General features: G+C 40.9%; 1 protein-coding gene and 1 long non-coding RNA gene across 2 annotated transcripts in view; one reads left to right on the forward strand and one right to left on the reverse strand.

Moving 5' to 3' along the window:
* Positions 1-917: 917 nt before the first annotated feature.
* serinc1 (serine incorporator 1) lies at positions 918-10764 on the forward strand. The gene is made up of 10 exons (XM_037751738.1): positions 918-1073; positions 3057-3218; positions 5274-5467; positions 5608-5687; positions 6549-6686; positions 7253-7422; positions 7861-7951; positions 8407-8548; positions 8692-8916; positions 9615-10764. Exons 1-10 carry the CDS (start codon positions 1035-1037, stop codon positions 9751-9753), a joined length of 1380 nt encoding a protein of 459 aa, XP_037607666.1. The 5' UTR covers positions 918-1034; the 3' UTR covers positions 9754-10764.
* The window catches only part of LOC119477609, an 18992-nt gene continuing 7935 nt past the window's right edge, over positions 7306-18362 (reverse strand). The window contains exon 2 of the long non-coding RNA XR_005204268.1: positions 7306-7448. This is a non-coding gene — a long non-coding RNA (uncharacterized LOC119477609). The remainder of the gene's footprint in view (positions 7449-18362) is intronic.

Consider the following 18362-nt stretch of genomic DNA (forward strand, 5'->3'; position numbering starts at 1 on the left):
AAACTTTGGACTACTGATCCCCTACTCGACCAAGTAAATTTCTATGAGAGAAACCATCATTGGCAGATCAATTTGGCTTGAAAAATGTCCGCCATCTTGGATTTTGAAGTGGCCAATCGTTCATATTTGCTAATTGTCCCCTCTGGAATCATCATGCCAAATGTGGTGCTTGTATCACTATTTGCACGATTTTTCCACTATCCGCTCCACTAGTATGTGAAATCTTGCAGATGCTGTTAGGAGCACCGGAGGACACAGAGAAACAGGATTTTTTTTCAGGTTACCTGTTTCATGTCCTACTGTCAGGATATAGCGACCGTTTTATAAAAATAACTTTTTACATGCTGTATAATACATGCAATACATGCTGTATAATACAGGCTGTATAATAATACATGCTGTACAATACGGCCTGTATAATATAGGCTGTATTATAATACAGGCTGTATAATCCATGCTGTATAATACGTGTTTATACATGCTGTATAATACATGCTGTATAATACATGCTGTATAATACGTGTTTATACATGCTGTATAATACATGCTGTATAATACATGCTGTATAATACGTGTTTATACATGCTGTATAATACATGCTGTATAATACGTGTTTATACATGCTGTATAATACATGCTGTATAATACATGCTGTATAATACATGCAATACAGGCTGTGTAATACAGGCTGTATAATAATACATGCTGTACAATACGGCCTGTATAATACAGCCTGTATTATAATACAGGCTGTATAATACATGCTGTATAATCCATGCTGTATAATACATGCAATACAGGCTGTGTAATACAGGCTGTATATAATGTGGGTGCAGACTGAGAGCGGGCTGCTGCCTGCAGTCTCCTCTGGAGGGCAGTAAAGCGCTCATGTGCATCTACATTTAGAAGAAGAAGAAGAAGAAGAAGAAGAAGTCGTGGGAGCATCATCATCATCATCATCATCCATCTTCTGGTAGAGAGCACCAGAGCAGCAGCCATCTAACACCGACTAGAGAAGAGACACATCCGCCATCATGGGAGCCGTTCTGGGACTGTGCTCCATGGCGAGCTGGGTAAGAGACACACACTGTCTTTATATATATATGAGAGACAGTGAAAGCAGTGGATGTGTTATATCACTGTTATTAGCTGCTTTCACTTCACTGCTGCTGTCATGACTGCGCAATAACACCACACAGCCGCAGGCCGACGGGATCAGTAATGTGGCGCAGACGGACATAAATAAACACAGAGAGTCAGCATTTATCCATAATACTGATACAAAGGTTATAGTTAATAACGTCGATGGGTTATTGGCTCCTTTAGTGAGGCTAGCTACATGCTAACATGACGCCTTTGTCTGTAGAGCAGCTAAACTCAATAACCTAAATAACCACAAACCCCGACGCCTCGGCTCAACTAACCGCTCTGTTGTTAATAAAAGAGATGTGTTATTAATGCTCCGGTAACGTTATAACATGTTGACGTGTATTTGGTGTTTTTATGTCGGTGACCGTTCATGTAAACACGCAGCTGTGGATGATATCAACAGAGTTGTTGCGACACCGCAGCATGTAAACAGGGTCACGTATCAGCTTATGACGTCATCAGGAGACAGACAGCTACACCCTAACCCTCCCGGTGGAAGGAACCTGTCTGTCTGTCTGTCTGTCTGTCTGTCTGTCTGTCTGTCTGTCCGTCCGTCCGTCCGTCCGTCCGTCTGTCCGTCCGTCTATCTGTCTCTCTGGTTACTAATATGTTATTAACTGTAACCGTGATTTAGTGCGCAGATCCCGTCGTCATCATGGGGTCAGGGTGCTGACTGTCAAGTTAATTCTTGACCTAAGGCAGGGGTCAGCAACCTTTACTAGCAAAAGAGACATTTTTATGCAAAAAGAGAAAAAAAAATAAAAATTGTCTGGAGCCGCAAAACATTTGATCATTGTGATGAAGGTAACAGTTTATAGTCTAAGTATATAGTATATAAGTCTAATGCAGTGAGGGCCAACTATATATAATATTACAAGAATAAAGTCATAACTTTACGAGAAAAGGAAAACACGTAAAATTTCTACTTTATATTATGACTCTATTCTCATAATACTACGACTTTTTTTCTCTTAATATTATGACTTTATTCTCACAATATTACGACTTTTTTCTCATAAACCTATGACTTTATTCTCGTAATATTATGACTTTATTCTTGAAATCTGAGATTTATTTTTTCACAACAATGATAAATAAAAATGAAAATGAAAATGTAAACAAAAAACAGTTATTCGTTTCCATTTTTATAAATCTACAGGGAGCCACTGGAAAAGGAGCTAAAGAGACGCATGTGGCTCCGCAGCCGCAGGTTGCTGACCCCTGACCTAAGGGAATATATAACAAAATAATCTAAACTCAAAGATTCACTTACTAACATTCAGAGCTTTCAGCTGCATCTCATGGTCTTCATTCAGCAAATTAAGCTGGTTTAATTAGCTTCTTTGTTTATTTATCTTTGTAATAATTCCCTTATTTATTCACTCTTCTGTTTAATTTTTATTTTTTTATTTATGTATTTATTGGTATTGATTTTTAAATGAATTTATTTATTTTGTATTAACTTATTAATTTTTGCATTCATTTTTTATTTATGCATTTATTTTGTATTTATTTTATACTTATTTTGTGTGTACTTATTTATTTATGATTTTCCTTTGCTTTTCAGCCCTTATCTATTTTCCCAAACTTATTTATTTCTGTATTCTTTTCTTTACACATTTCTTTATGCATTTCTGCCTCCTTATGCAAATGAGGGGCCTGTCACTCAACATGTCAAGTTAATTCTTGACCTATGGGAATAGCATATAACAAAATAATCTAAGATCAAAGATTTACTTACAGGGTAAACGGGGTCACGTATCAGCTTATTGAGTCACGAGGAGACTGACAGCAACACCGGCCCCTCCCGGTGGAAGGAACCTGTCTAACTGTCTGTCTGTCTGTTTATCTCTCTGGTTACTGATGACTATATGTTATTAACTGTAACCGTGATGATTTGTGTGCAGATCCCGTGCCTGTGCGGCAGCGCCCCCTGCCTGCTGTGTCGGTGCTGCCCCAGTGGGAATAACTCCACAGTGACCCGCCTCATCTACGCCTTCTTCCTGCTGCTGGGAGTCGGTGTAGCCTGTATTATGTTGATGCCCGGCATGGAGGGGCACCTCAAGAAGGTATAAATAATACACCATACCAAACTGTGGGTTATTAATTATAACTAATGTAGGAGAAAGAAGGGTGTGTTTGTGACTCCTCACTGTACTGCTGTTAGGTCAAAGAACCACCAGTGCTGGCACCCTATCCTATTTGCTTTTTTAATTTGCTAAATGTGTTGGTTAGTAGTTGCTTTTATAGAGCACTCTAGGGATGATGCTGAGAAGTATGCAATGGTTAAAGCGATGTATTTTGCTTTGCAGTATGCTAGGCCAGGCTTTAGCCTTTAAACCAGCTCTTAAAGCACTGGACAAAAAAAATAACTTGCACCACTATTACAATATTATCGAAAAATACCACTTAGATTTGGTTGTTTATGTTCTGTTCATTTACTTTATAAGATACTGCAGGTTTAAACTATTTATTCTAACAGCTCATAGTTAAGTGAGACAAACAGGATCATCAACGAGGGGAGATGGGAAATATAAAACATTGCTTGACAAAATTGACATTACTCAAACTGCTTTTTCGGTTACAGAAACAAAACATCGGACTGATCTCCCTCCAGATATTAGAGTCATGTTAGAAAGGGTCGTGTTGCCTCAGCAGTATCTCTCTGCCCCGTCAGAGGAAGCTCTTTCCCTCTCCTCTTCCCTCGTCACGCTGCTGTTCTGTAGCCGGTCTGTGAGCGCCACCAACAATCTGTGTTTTACAAAACATCTCCGTCTACACTCGGAACGCAAAAACGACACCAAATTCTCACCGTAATATTTACGTCACCACAGCTGAGATCACAAGTTAAGGGTCAAGGACTTTTTGTTACCACCCCTCTCACTCCCTTTCCTTTGGCTTCATTAAAGTCAGTGTGATAACAGGTGTTGTTGGTGGGGGGAGGGGGGCTGGGATTCCTGGTCATCACTTTGCTGTCATCAACGGTCTCTTTACATGCATAAATGAGTAAAGGGAGGTCGTTCGGGTTTATGTCCATCGCTCTTCTGAGCGCTCCAAACGTCGCCTTCAATCGCCCAAAAGCACATTCAATCATCATTCGGCCTCCACATGTTTAATGTGTTCCTGCTTTGGCCTCCTCCTGTGACTGGAACACTTTTCAAATGTAAAGTAGTAACTAGTCTGAGCAGTGCTAACAAAACATAAAAAAAAGCCGGTAGTCCACCATCTTTGTTATTTTTTCTGGCGCATGCTCATTACACAAAGCAACAACGGGCGAAATGAGGAGAGGACGTCATCGTTTCCCAAACGCTCCGTTCCACACGTCCACACAGATACAAAGTAACTGGAGATTTTAATAATCTGCAGCTTAGAAGGCGTTTTCAAAAATATCCGTTTTTATGACCCAGACTCAGTTTGTGTATGGACAAGAGGCCAAAACGTAGAGGAAAATATCTGTTTTTAAAAATATCTGTACACGTGTAGACAAGACCTTAAAGGTCCATTACAATGGAGATGATACACAATGAATTTTATGTTTATTATCTTGTACTGGCTCCCCAGTACAAATAAAAAAATTGCAAAGACCAAGCTGACTCATGCAACGATGAATCACAGCTGCTTTGAAACAATACAACTTCTGGTGTTATTTGGTCGGTTGCCACCTCAGTGCAGCTGTTTAAAGGTTATTCTGGGATACTCTTGGTTATCATGTTTGATCTAATGAGGATCACTAATGGAGCATGAACAGCCTACTGGAGTTTCACACCTCAACGGGTTCTAACCGATTTCAAAAAAACAAAAAACATGTATAATTGCTAGTTGCATATTATTAATAGAACCTTCATAGTGTCTATTCACATTTATTTTTTCTTATAGTACTTCCTGTTGCAATCTTCCCCGCGGGGGCTCTTAAAGTTTGATCTGCCATAATGGTGACGATTATGATTCCATAATTGCAGCAATAACCGTTACTAGTTACATGTTGAGGGGAAAGACAGAGCAGCTCTCTTAGTGGGTGTAGGACACTCAGTTCTGTGCTGCATGATCTAAACTCTGTGATTTGGCATAAAATGTCTTCCTGGTGCAGCATCATAGCTCCTGTCCTGTCTTCTGTGCTGCTGTAGATCCCAGGTTTCTGTGAAGGAGGGAGAGGTTCGTCTATTCCCGGCGTGGAGGGTCACGTGAACTGCGACGTGCTGGTCGGCTACAAGGCCGTGTACCGCATCTGCTTCGGCATGGCCATGTTCTACCTGCTCTTCTCTCTGCTCATGATCAAAGTCAAGAGCAGCCAGGACCCCCGAGCTTCGCTGCACAACGGGTGAGTCAGCATCCATCCATCCATCCATCCATCCATCCATCCATCCATCGGCGATTCATTTCCTGATGATCGACTGATCATTTTAAGAATTGAATCTTGCAGTTTTTGCCGGTGACTGATGTAAGAATTCTCTCTTCCAGGTTTTGGTTCTTTAAGTTTGCTGCAGCTGCTGCCATCACTATTGGATCATTCTTCATCTCAGAAGGTCCCTTCACTATTGGTAACTGCTCTTCTCCATTATTCCCTTTCAAATTAAATGCAACATGGCTTGCAAGTGTTTGTACCGCTGTGACAGGAGATCAAGACTGTGGATACCAGGTCTCACAGGGATTATCCTGCGTATAGTCTGACTCACCGGATGTAGACTGTGTGTATACAGTAAGTCTGCCATTGCATTTTACAAGGGCACCGTTGCTGAATCCTGGGCTTAGATGATTGTGATTGATTTAAAGAAATAAAATCAAGCCAGAGCATTTTCCTCAATACCATAATGATAATATGTGGAGCCAGACCTTTCTGTAGGAGGTAGGTCCGGCGTTGCGATTGGTTCAATTTCGGCGAGTGCAGACCAGATTTTAGTGCGCATGTGTTGTACCCCAAAGATGTGACGCATACTCAGCCTCCTTCCATAGGCCAGAGCAGAGCAGCAGGAAGAGGCTGCGGCTTAGCCCCAGAGCAGGAACCCCGTATATACCTAGTGCCTATTATGCCCTGATATCGCGATTCAGTTTTTCGTTTTCGTTTCATTTCACGTTTTTATATCGCGATATTTCGTGGCACGATGTTTCGTCACACCCCTACTGACTAGCGACTCACGGGTGTGACGATACTAACGAGTCACGTGACTCACGGGACTGACAATACCGACAAGTAACGTGACTAAATTTGAATTGACAAAAATGTGACATAAATTGATGTTTCTGTTTTAATTTGCTTCTTAATTCTTTACAATTGTGTTAATTCCCTTATTTATTTACTCTTCTGTTTAATTTTCCCTTTTATTTATTTATACATACAATTTTAAATGTATTTATGTATTCTTGCATTTATGTAGTAACGTAACGCTCAATGTCTTCCACAGTGTGGTTCTATATCGGCATGGCTGGAGCCTTCTGCTTCATCCTCATCCAGCTGGTTTTACTCATCGACTTTGCCCATTCCTGGAATGAGTCCTGGGTGGAGAAGATGGAGGAGGGCAACTCTCGCTGCTGGTATGCAGGTATGGTGACAGTGTTATTATAAGGCTAAACATGAGGATACAAACTTGATCCATAACAACTTTTAAAAACAAAGTGTTATTTACGGCTTGTCAGCTGTGTTTTGGCTGTTTTATGTGACAGTGATGGAAATAAATTGCACCTTAAATGTTTAGGTGACAGCTCTCATAAAGACCACAAAGGAATGTGTTAAAGGAACAGTGTGTAGGATTTGGTGGCATCTAGAGGTGTGGTTGCAGATTGCAAACCCGAGTACCCCTCCGCTCACTCCTCCCTTTCCAAGACTGTGATAACGTGAGCCGCCAAGTGCAAAACTGTGGTAACGCCTCGCTCAGTGGCCATCCATACCATAATAACACTACTTTTGGAGCAACGGAAGTCAGATGGCGGCTTTTTTTTGATGCTAATGAGATTAAAGACAGTAATAATGATAATATATTCATGCATACACATAAGAGATTGGATCAGAATATCTGGTAGCTTTCAGGTGAAGGGCGTCCCGTAAACAGCCCGTTAAACGGTGATGAATTATTAATGAAAGGCCTGTCCTGTTGTTTTGTGTTCGCAGCTCTGCTCTCGGTCACCACGATCAACTACTTGTTGTCTCTGGTGTCTCTGATCATGTTCTACGTCTACTACACCCACTCCGACGGTTGCACCGAAAACAAGGTCTTCATCAGCATCAACATGCTGCTCTGCGTCGGCGCCTCCGTCCTCTCCATCCTGCCTCAGATCCAGGTTCTCTCTTACATTCATGTCTGTGACTAAAGAAAGGGAAAAATCAGTCTCACCACCATTTCTCATTCTCTTCCCAGAGGATTTTCAGTTAATTCATGTTTTAAGGACTGTACTCAACACAAACCAAGATCTGAGATCTCACAACTGAGGCTGTTAACTTTGTACACATGTGGTTCAGCTAACAATGTGAGGCTGGTATTTTCGTGATTTAGAAATGATGTTGAGCAGCATTGCATTAGAAAACACGTGATGATAACAGCATGTAGAAAGACATGGGTGATAAAGAGGAGATAGAGAAAGACTAATACCATTCAGAATGTGCTGATATTGTCTCATTTTCCTCCATGAGGCTCAGCGGATACGAGCGGAGTGCTTTTAGTTGTCAGAGTTGGTCTTGGATTGATTTCCCTACTAATGCCTGCTGTTCTCTGTGTGAAGGAGTCCCAGCCCCGGTCTGGCCTGCTGCAGTCCTCCCTGGTCACCCTGTACACCATGTATCTGACCTGGTCTGCCATGACCAATGAGCCTGGTAGGATAACATCCATACTATATATATAGAAAGTTTCATCAGCGATATCCTAACTACCTGTGCTGCTTTCACTTTGCTCTGTTTGCACTGTGAGCTTGTATCAATATATATTAGTGGAATATGAATGTGCATGTAAACGTAGTCACTGTTTATCATAACTGGTAGAAGGTAAGCACTGATTAAACTCATGAAAATAGGATCCAAGTAACAAATTGGAATTGTCTTTAAAAAAAGGACCACACAGCAGCTACCCCTGATGATGAGGAGGAGGATGATGATATATCATGATTACATGGTATTACAATACATCCTGTTTCCAGCCATCCGTCATTGTGTCAGATGTCTCCACACTTGTTTCTCTGTGAGACGAGAGAAGATCAATAAAAGGTGTTGTGCTGGATACAGTAACCCATCAATGACAGCATGAATTAAAAATCTTTTCTTGTGGCTCACAGACAGGAAATGTAACCCGAGCCTTCTGGGTATTATCGGGCTGAACAGCACCAGTCCTGCAGGTCAGGACCATGTGGTTCAGTGGTGGGATGCCCAAGGGATTGTGGGATTGATCCTTTTCCTCATGTGTGTCCTCTACTCCAGGTGAGAGCAAGGACTTTAATTATATTTCACCTTGTGAAGATTCTCACAGTTTAATAATAATCACCAACCTGACATGCCTCCGTCTGTCTCCTCGTGTTGTTGTTTGGTATTATAAATGTATTTCTCCCCTGTTTGTCCATCAGTATCCGTAACTCGTCCAACGCCCAGGTGAACAAGCTGACTCTGACCAGCGACGAGTCGGCTCTGATCGAGGACGGGCCTCAGGCCGACGGCTTCGAGGAGGGCGGCGGCACCAACAGGGCTGTGGACAACGAGAAGGACGGCGTCACCTACTCCTACTCTTTCTTCCACTTCATGCTGTTCCTGGCATCGCTCTACATCATGATGACGCTCACCAACTGGTACAGGTAGGTTTCACAGTGAGATGAAGGAGCGGTGTGGAGCTCTATGGCACAGAGGGAGAAGAGCATAAAAGAGACACTTTTCCTCTGAACACTAGTTCAGACTGATGGCTTTGCTGCCATCCTGAGGTTTAACACGTTTACTGACGGTGACAGGATTGACCTGATTCGAATTCAATATAACGCCGGGCTTTGCTCATGCTTTACGTTTTCTTCCAATAGAGTTGGGCCGGTGTAAACGGAGGTTATTTGCATAAAAACACACGATTCAAATGATTATGATTATTTAAATATTTGCTTTGATTAAAAAAAAAATCTTGGTAAGTTGTTAGGAAGTTAAACAATTCATAATCCCCTCTCCAATATCTATTTTAACTTGCTGTGAAAACATCTCCTTCGAACAACTGGATTCATTCAAGTTTGTCGCCAAAAACTCAATTTTAGGAGATCACATTTGAACACATCATGATAACGTTGAAATTGAAATAACCAACACAACATTAAGCCGGCGCAAAATTTATGCAAAACAACAGATAAACATCGGCCACTGCCATCAGCGAAGGTCCTTTTATGTGCCTTTTAGGCCGATTGGCAGCCAACGAGGTGAATATCGGCCGATACCTAGGTATAAACGGTGCATTCCTAGAACCCAGGCTGACAGCAGTGGAGTATCAGTTTGTCAGCTGATGTGTTTCTCTCTGCAGCCCCGACTCCAACTACGAGGCCATGACCAGCAAGTGGCCGTCGGTGTGGGTGAAGATCTCCTCCAGCTGGATCTGCATCGCCCTCTATGTGTGGACTCTGGTGGCTCCGCTGGTCCTGGTCAACAGAGACTTTGACTGAAACACACACACACACACACACTCACTCACTGTCCCACTGCTCGTACACACATCCATGCTCCGCTTCATCCATGTTTTGTTTCAGCAAAGTCGGTAGAACAGTAGGTAGCTAACCCTGCATCAGTTCCAGCCAGAGGGGCCGGGGCTGTTTCAGGACTGTTCAGTTTGGAAGCTGCGGCTTGTCTCATGTGGTTGCAGCTTCCTCACTGCGGGGCTGATGATTGTCCTGTCCCAGCTCTGACTGCAGCCCGGCTCCTCTGCTCTAATCTCATTGTGAATCCTCAGCAGCCCGTTGTAGTGGTTTCGCCATGCTGTTGCCATTGTAAATATATCCGGTGTATTCCTAGTGGATGATTTAGTTTTCTTTCTCTAAAAACAGAGCTGCATGCTTTTTCCTTTAAAGCCTGACGTGACATGAACAGTAGCTGTATCTGAAGCTTTTTTATGAGGATGATGATGGCCGCCCTCATTGACGGTGTGCAGCAACAGTTGACTGCAGTATTACATATGGAAATGCTGTTACATGTTAATTAATTGCTTAGCTTGTGCTAATGTCAGATGGCTTCAGTTGTGTATGAGCAGGACTCCAGCTGTGGCCCTGAGAGACGAGAGCAGCTCATTGTGGTTCACTAACTCGTACCCATCTCCAGGCATGAGCAGTGCTGTGTAGCGTTGTGTGTGTGTGTGTGGTATTCTAGCCATCCGCTATCGTGTGTTGAAGCTCTCCCAGCTGTGTGTCCTCTGCAGCTTGCACATACACAACAAAGGCATTCCTGTTTTTGTTGCTTCCGATTTGATTTTGACTTTAAATGTAAAATTGAAATTGATTGTTTGAAAACCTCTAGATAACTTATTTGGTAGTGTTTAGCATTAGCATGTAGTTTCTCACACACGTTGTGTGTATACATTTGTATGATTGTCTCATCTGTGTTTTTATCCTAATAGGATTTTTCTCTCGACATGTAAAAGTATGTTGTAACTCGTTTAATAAAACGGAGGAAAAAGAGGTCAAGTTTGTTTTGCGTCTTGCCTCTGTGTAGCTGGGCCGTGCACTGTAACGCCCTCTCAGTGGTATGTTTGGACAGGAAGACTGGTCAAAAGTCATAGTATAGTATGTCGAAAAAATGAAAGAATTCATAGTATAGTATGTTAAAAAGTAATAGTATATTAAAAAATAGTCATAAAAAAAAATCATAATATAGTATGTCAAAAAAGGATAAAAAAAAGTCACAGCATAGTATGGTGAAAAAAATTAAATGAATTCATGGTATTTTTTCAAAAATATCACAGAATAGTATGCTGACAAAGGTTTAAAAAAAAGTCATGGTATAGTATGTAAAAAAAAAACAGTATGTTGAAAAGGTGTAAAAAAAAAAAGTAATAGTATTGTATGTTGGAAAAAAAAGTCATACTGTAGTATGTCGCAAAAAAACAAAAAAAGTTATAGTATAGTATGTCAAAAATATAAAAAAAAGGAATATTATAGTATGTTGAAAAATTAAAAAGTCATACTATAGTATGTCAAAAAAAATAAAGAAAATCATAGTATAGTATGTCTAAAAAAAGTCAGTATAGTATAGCGAAAAAAAGTCATAGTATAGTATGTCGAAAAAAAGTCATAGTCTAGTATGGCGAAAAAAATAAAAGTCATAGTATAGTATGTCGAAAAAATAAAAAAAGTCATAGTATAGTATGTCGAAAAAAAGTCATAGTATAGTATGGCGAAAAAATAAAAAAGTCATAGTATGGTATGTCGAAAAAATAAAAAAGTCATAGTATAGTATGTCGAAAAGAAAAAAAAAATAGTATAGTATGTTGAAAAAAAGTCATAGTATAGTAGGTCGATAAAAAGTAATAGTATAGTATATTTAAAAATAGTCATAAAAAAGTCATAATATAGTATGCCGAAAAAGGTTAAAAAAGTCCCAGCATAGTATGATGAAAAACATTAAATAAATTCAGAGTATAGTATTTTTGCAAAAAATATCACAGAATATGATTTTGACAAAGGTTTAAAAAAAGTAATAGTATTGTATGTTGAAAAAAAAGTCATACTGTAGTATGTCGAAAAAATTAAAAAGTCATAGTATAGTATGTCGAAAAAATTTAAAAATCATAGTATAGTATGTCGAAAAAAAGTCATGAAAGTCATGGCATAGTATGTCATAAAAAAAGTCAAAGTATAGTATCTCATGAAAGTTCTAGTATAGTATGCAAAAATCATAGTATATTACGTCATAAAAAAGTCATAGCATAGTATGTCAAAAAGTATAGTACAGTAGTCATAAACGTTGGAGTATAGTTTGTCATTAAGTCAGTATCGTATGTCATAAAAAAGACATCGTATAGTTTGTAATTATAATTACAGTATAGTATGTCATTAAAAAGTCATAGTATAGTGTGTCATGAAAATTATAGTACAGTATGTAATATAGTCATAGTATAATTTTATAAAAAGTCATGGCAAAGTTATGGTGTCAATAGTATGATACAGTATACCATTAAAAGGTCATAAAACATGTCATAAAAGTTATAGGATAGCATGTCATTAAAAATCAAAGTATAATGACATAAAAGTCATAGTTTAGTATGTCATAAAAATAGTGTCAATAAAGTCATAGTACAGTATAGTCATAATTTAGTAGGTCATAAAAAAGTCATAGTATAGTTCGCCATAAAAAAGTCATGAAACAGTCATAGCATAGTATGTTATAAAAAGTCATAGTATAGTATGTTACAAAAAATTCATAGGATAGTATGTCAAAAAGTCAATGTATGAAATGTAAAAAAAAGTCACAGTATAGTATTTCATCAAAAGGTCATAGTATAGTATTTCATAAAACAGTCATGGTACAGCATGTCATGTCATCACTGTATAGTTTGTTATAAAAAAAGTCATGATATAGTATGTCATAAAAGTTAAAATATAGTATGTCATGAAAAGGTTATAGTATAGTTTGTAATAAAAGTTATAGTATAGTTTGTAATAAAAGTTATAGTATTGTCATTAAGTCATAGTATAGTACATCATAAAAGTCTTAGTAAAGTACATTTTAAAAAGGTTATAGTGTAGTATGTCCTTGAAAAGTTATAGGCCGTTTGAATGAATTCAACATAAATGTCAGTATATGGGTGCTCTACAGTCGTAGCGTGAGCCTGTTTGACCACGGAGATGAGAGTGACAGCCGGCTCGACGCACGTTACCGCGATACGATAACGTTTCCTGTCCGTGACAGAGTTAGCATGCAGCTTTAGCCGTGATGTCTAGTTCTGCTTTTCCTGTTATGTGTGAAACCCAAAGTGTTTCCATCTGTTACGTCCACTAAGTGGAACAATAACTTAACAACAACCAAATTAAACAGAGTCAAAGTGAAGTTCAAAAATTAACGGTTTATTAAAGGAAAACTAAAGGTTCACAAATGTGGTGGAGGTAGGGACAAAATAGTTGTGCCAAATAAACAAAATTAACAAACCAAAACTAGGCCTAACTAAATCTCTGTCTTCTTTAAACACAACAAACAAAAGGCTGACTAAGTTATCTACAAACAGCAGTTTACAAAACATACAGGGGTTGGCAACAACCACTAAACCTAGTGTTTCTAGACATGACAAAAACCTACGTGCAAAAGTGTACAGGGTACCCCAAACTTACCTATGCCCACTACCTCCTTACCACAAACCTTATCTTTAATTTCACACTGGACACACGTGTCTTCACAGGTCAAATAATTCATTACAAATGAGTCAGAGAGAGAGAGAGAGAGAGAGAGGCAGCACAGAGTGTGCCTCTTTTATGTGCAGCCCACGACGGCGATTGGCTGGATGGAATGAGTGTGAGCCACTCAGCAGCTGACAAACTCTGCACAGGTGGACTCCAATCACCTCCATTAACTGTTAATCCTGGAAGCACCTGCAAGACAAGGGGGAGGGGCAGAACAGCACAGGAGAATGGCTCTGCAGGCCTGTCTGGCCCTGCAGGCACGTAACACCTCCACCCGTAAGATTCCAACAATGGCTGGAATTATATACACACAATGCTATACTACAAACCTGCTAACTACGTGATCGTGCATCAGCTACCACATTTTCAGACCCTTTTTTATGTACCATCTCTAGATTGAACCCCTGAACCATCAGCGACCAACGCATTAAACGCTGGTTGTGATTGTACATCCTTGAGAGGAACACAAGAGGATTATGATCTGTGTAGACTCTAATGGGTTCAACACTGGATGCAAGATAGACCTCAAAATGTTGCAAAGCCAACAACAGAGCGAGGGCCTCCTTCTCAATAGTGGAATACTTAAGCTGATGCTTATTGAATTTGCGAGAAAAATAACTCACGGGATGGTCAACACCCTGGGTGTCCTCCTGAAGAAGCACCGCTCCAGCCCCGACACCACTGGCATCAACCTCCACCTTGAAAGGCAAGGAAAGATTTGGGGCAGACAAAACTGGACCACGACACAATAGAGCTTTCAGACTCTCAAAGGACTTTTGGCACTCATCCGTCCAAACAAAGGGCTTGGATGGACTGGTCAAAGTAGTCAGTGGGGCCGCCACAGTGGAAAAGTTCATACAATACTGACGAAAGAACCCGGCCATCCCCAGATAACGCCGTAATTCCCTCCTGGTGGTGGGTACAGGGAATGCAGCAATGGCAGCTACCTTTGCATCTGCAGGACGCACTCGTCCTTGACCGACCTGCTGACCAAGATAAAGAACAGTGCCTTTACCAAAATCACATTTTGTGAGGTTAAGGGTCAAAGATGCAGCCGAAAGACGGCAGAAAACTTCCCTTAATGTGGCCTTGTGGCTCTCCCAATCATCGGTGTAAACAACGATGTCGTCTAAATAGGCTCTGCAGTTTGAGACACCTCCAAGTACTTTGTTGACCAGTCTCTGGAAGGTAGCAGGAGCATTACACATGCAGAAGGGCATCACCGTGTACTGAAGGAAATGATCAGGGGTCACAAAAGCAGAAATCTCTGAAGCACGTGGAGTTAAAGGGACTTGCCAATACCCCTTTAACATGTCAAGCTTTGTGACGAATTTTGCAGGACCAATCTCATCAATAAAGTCATCCATAAGTGGCAAAGAATATGCATCTGCAACAGTCACAGCATTCACTTTGCGAAAATCACTACAAAATCTAGGACTCCCATCAGACTTTATATCTAAGAGACAAGGGGAGCTCCATGGACTACAACTTGGCACTGCAAATCCATTCTTAAGAAGATAGTCAACCTCCTTTTTCATCACCTCCCTTTTAGCTGGACTTGCCCGATAAGCATTTCGCTTTATCGGTCGAGGGCAGGTCAAGACAATGTCGTGACTGACGACAGAAGTCCGGGAGGGAACATCACCAAACAAACTTGGAAACTCACCTATTAACTGTTCAATATCTTTACGCTGGTTACTAGGGAGATGAGATAAGTATTGGGGCAAGTTAGACAATACCTCAGAGTTGCTCAACCTTGCCCCCTGTGGTGTGGCATTTCGCATCACCAACCCATCTTCATCACCAGCACTACTCACCCCTGCAAAAGAGACAACAGGTGAAACAACAGTCTTCACATCATGGACTGGAGATGACTCTCTTTGATCATCTCGAGAATGGTACAGTTTTATCATATTTACATGACACACTCGGGTCCGTCGCCTGCGGTCAGGTGTCTGGATAACGTAATTTGTATCACTAAGCTTCTTCTCTACCACATAGGGACCTGAAAACTTGGTTGAGAGGGCCGAACCAGACACAGGCAAGAGAAGCAAAACTTTGTCACCTGGCTGAAATGAATGGGCGACTGCCCTGGTAACAGCACAAGCCGGAAAGACACTGGGGAGCAGTTGTCCCATTTGGTCAGACTCAGAAGTGGTAGGAGGGCTTTCAACCACCTCAGGAACTGGCACAACCTTACCACCAGCCAGATCACTGCTCAGAATAAAGTCAACACCCTTAATTGGTAAAGCAGGAAGAACAGCAACTTTGAATAACCCACTAACCAAGGCGTGGTGAACATGTACATTATGTAAAGGGGCCGGAATATAACTCATTCCAACACCCTGTACGATTGCACTTGAGTTACATGATGAGATAGACGACTATGGTAGGATACCTGCTCGAATAATCGACTGGGAACCTCCTGTGTCTCTCAAAATCGTTACCGACTGCTGGTCTTTTGGATCACCAGTAAGAGAAACAAAACCTTTTTGAATGAAAGGTTTGAAACAGGGATCAGGTTCAACATCCTCACTGTGAACTTTCTTGATTCCTGGCATAGACACAGTCTTCACCAGACCCACACCTTTCGGTTGTGTTGGGTTATACGGATTTTGCTGTTTACGCTTTAGAGTCAAACAATCAGCAATAAGATGACCTTTCTTACGACAGTAAAAGCACTCACGCTCACTACGTGGCGGAGACCGTGGTCCCCAGGTTTTCTCCAGTGAGGGATCAGGTCTCACAGGACGCGACACAGTGACTTTATCTGGACGAGAGGAAGACACAAACACATTCTTGTGAGTAAGAACAAACTCATCAGCTAGAACTGCTGCTTTATTCACTGAGGCCACCTTCTGTTCATTTAAGAACATCACCATCTTCTCTGAGAGAGAATTCTTAAAGTCCTCCAAAAGAATCAACTGACGGAGGGACTCAAAGTTATCCTTAACATCATTGGCTGTACACCACTTATCAAAGAGAACACCTTTCTCACGTACATACTCAAAAAAGGTCTGTCCAGCCAGCTTTCTATGATTCCTGAACTTCTGTCTGTAGGCCTCTGGCACAAGCTCATAGGCACGCAAAATAGACTCCTTAAGAACCTTATAGTTCAAACTGTCTTCCAACGAAAGAGATGACAACTTCCTGTGCTTTACCTACTAACTTACACTGTAATAAGATAGGCCACATGTCCTTGGGCCAATCTAGTGCAGTAGCAATCCTTTCAAATGCGCCAAAGTAGGAATCAACTTCTGGCTCTCTAAATGTTGGCACGAGTGCAATATGCTTACTTACATCAAACCTAGTTTTATGAACATCATGTGTTGGTACACCCTCCTCGGATGAAGGTTTTAGGGACCGATTGGAAGTGATTCTCATGGCCTCTACATCAAGCTCCCGTATTCTAACCTCTGCCTCAAGTTCTAATTTACGAAGTTGTAATCGATGATCATACTCTGCCTTACGCACCATCTCCTTCTCTTCTAACTGAAGGCGAGCCAGACGAACCTTAAGTTTAGCATCAATGCAAGAACCTCGACTGCCTGGAGAGAAAGGCTCAAAGCGTGGTAATGTTGCAGGAGGAGGATCACTTTCAGCTAATTTCCTCGGAGGAGTAGTTGATTCAATTTGCTCCTCCTTGGGAGTCTTTGGTTCTTCTAGGGAACCTGTATCATGTAAACTTTCATCAACAGAGGAATTAGGGTTGCCTGGAACCTCTAAAACATTTAATTCAACCAATTTTTCAATTAACTTCGCTTTTATTTCTTTTTTTACACTATATTTGGACACTACAATGTTAAAGTGTGCCGCAATGCTAAGTAAGTCGTCTTTACGACATCTCTCAACTTGATCCAAATTAGGACCATTCACAAAATCCTGTAGATTTAATGCCATTTTTACACAGATTTCCAACTACCACAGAAATCAATTTGGTTGTTGAGTTGTTCATGGGAAAAATATCCCGGACGAGCCCCCATTTGTTACGTCCACAAAGTGGAACAATAACTTAACAACAACCAAAGATGAAACAGTCAAAGTAAAGTGCAAAAATTAACGGTTTATTAAAGGAAAACTAAAGGTTCACAAATGTGGTGGAGGTAGGGACAAAATAGTTGTGCCAAATAAACAAAATTAACAAAGCAAAACTAGGCCTAACTAAATCTCTGTCTTCTTTAAACACAACAAACAAAAGGCTGACTAAGTTATCTACAAACAGCAGTTTACAAAACATACAGGGGTTGGCAACAACCACTAAACCTAGTGTTTCTAGACATGACAAAAACCTACGTGCAAAAGTGTACAGGGTACCCCAAACTTACCTATGCCCACTACCTCCTTACCTTTAATTTCACACTGGACACACGTGTCTTCACAGGTCAAATAATTCATTACAAATGAGTCAGAGAGAGAGAGGCAGCACAGAGTGTGCCTCTTTTATGTGCAGCCCACGACGGCGATTGGCTGGATGGAATGAGTGTGAGCCACTCAGCAGCTGACAAACTCTGCACAGGTGGACTCCAATCACCTCCATTAACTGTTAATCCTGGAAGCACCTGCAAGACAAGGGGGAGGGGCAGAACAGCACAGGAGAATGGCTCTGCAGGCCTGTCTGGCCCTGCAGGCACGTAACACCATCCTTTACTGGATGTGTAGTGTTTACCACGGTGGATTTAACATGTGAGGGTGCAGGTCATGTCCACGCGGACCCTCCACCGTTTTGTACTTTTTCCTTTTGGCTCACTGCGGTTTGTTTTGGTTGACAGATACGGAACGGATATGACGCCACGTTACTCAGACTACAACAATAAAAGCGGTAACTTCTTTCTACCACCACATAGACTCAAATGAAGAAAATATATAGATTCTGGCATTAAAAAAATCTA

This window comes from Sebastes umbrosus, chromosome 18 (assembly GCF_015220745.1).
Source record: "Sebastes umbrosus isolate fSebUmb1 chromosome 18, fSebUmb1.pri, whole genome shotgun sequence".
Taxonomy (NCBI): Eukaryota; Metazoa; Chordata; class Actinopteri; order Perciformes; family Sebastidae; genus Sebastes; species Sebastes umbrosus.

Excerpts from the sequence above, each read along its gene's own strand:
- serinc1 (XM_037751738.1), top strand. The coding sequence starts at position 1,035 with ATGGGAGCCGTTCTGGGACTGTGCTCCATGGCGAGCTGG. Across the intron at positions 3,219-5,273 it reads TGGAGGGGCACCTCAAGAAG|ATCCCAGGTTTCTGTGAAGG; the intron begins GTATAAATAATA and ends GTGCTGCTGTAG. Across the intron at positions 7,423-7,860 it reads CCATCCTGCCTCAGATCCAG|GAGTCCCAGCCCCGGTCTGG; the intron begins GTTCTCTCTTAC and ends CTCTGTGTGAAG.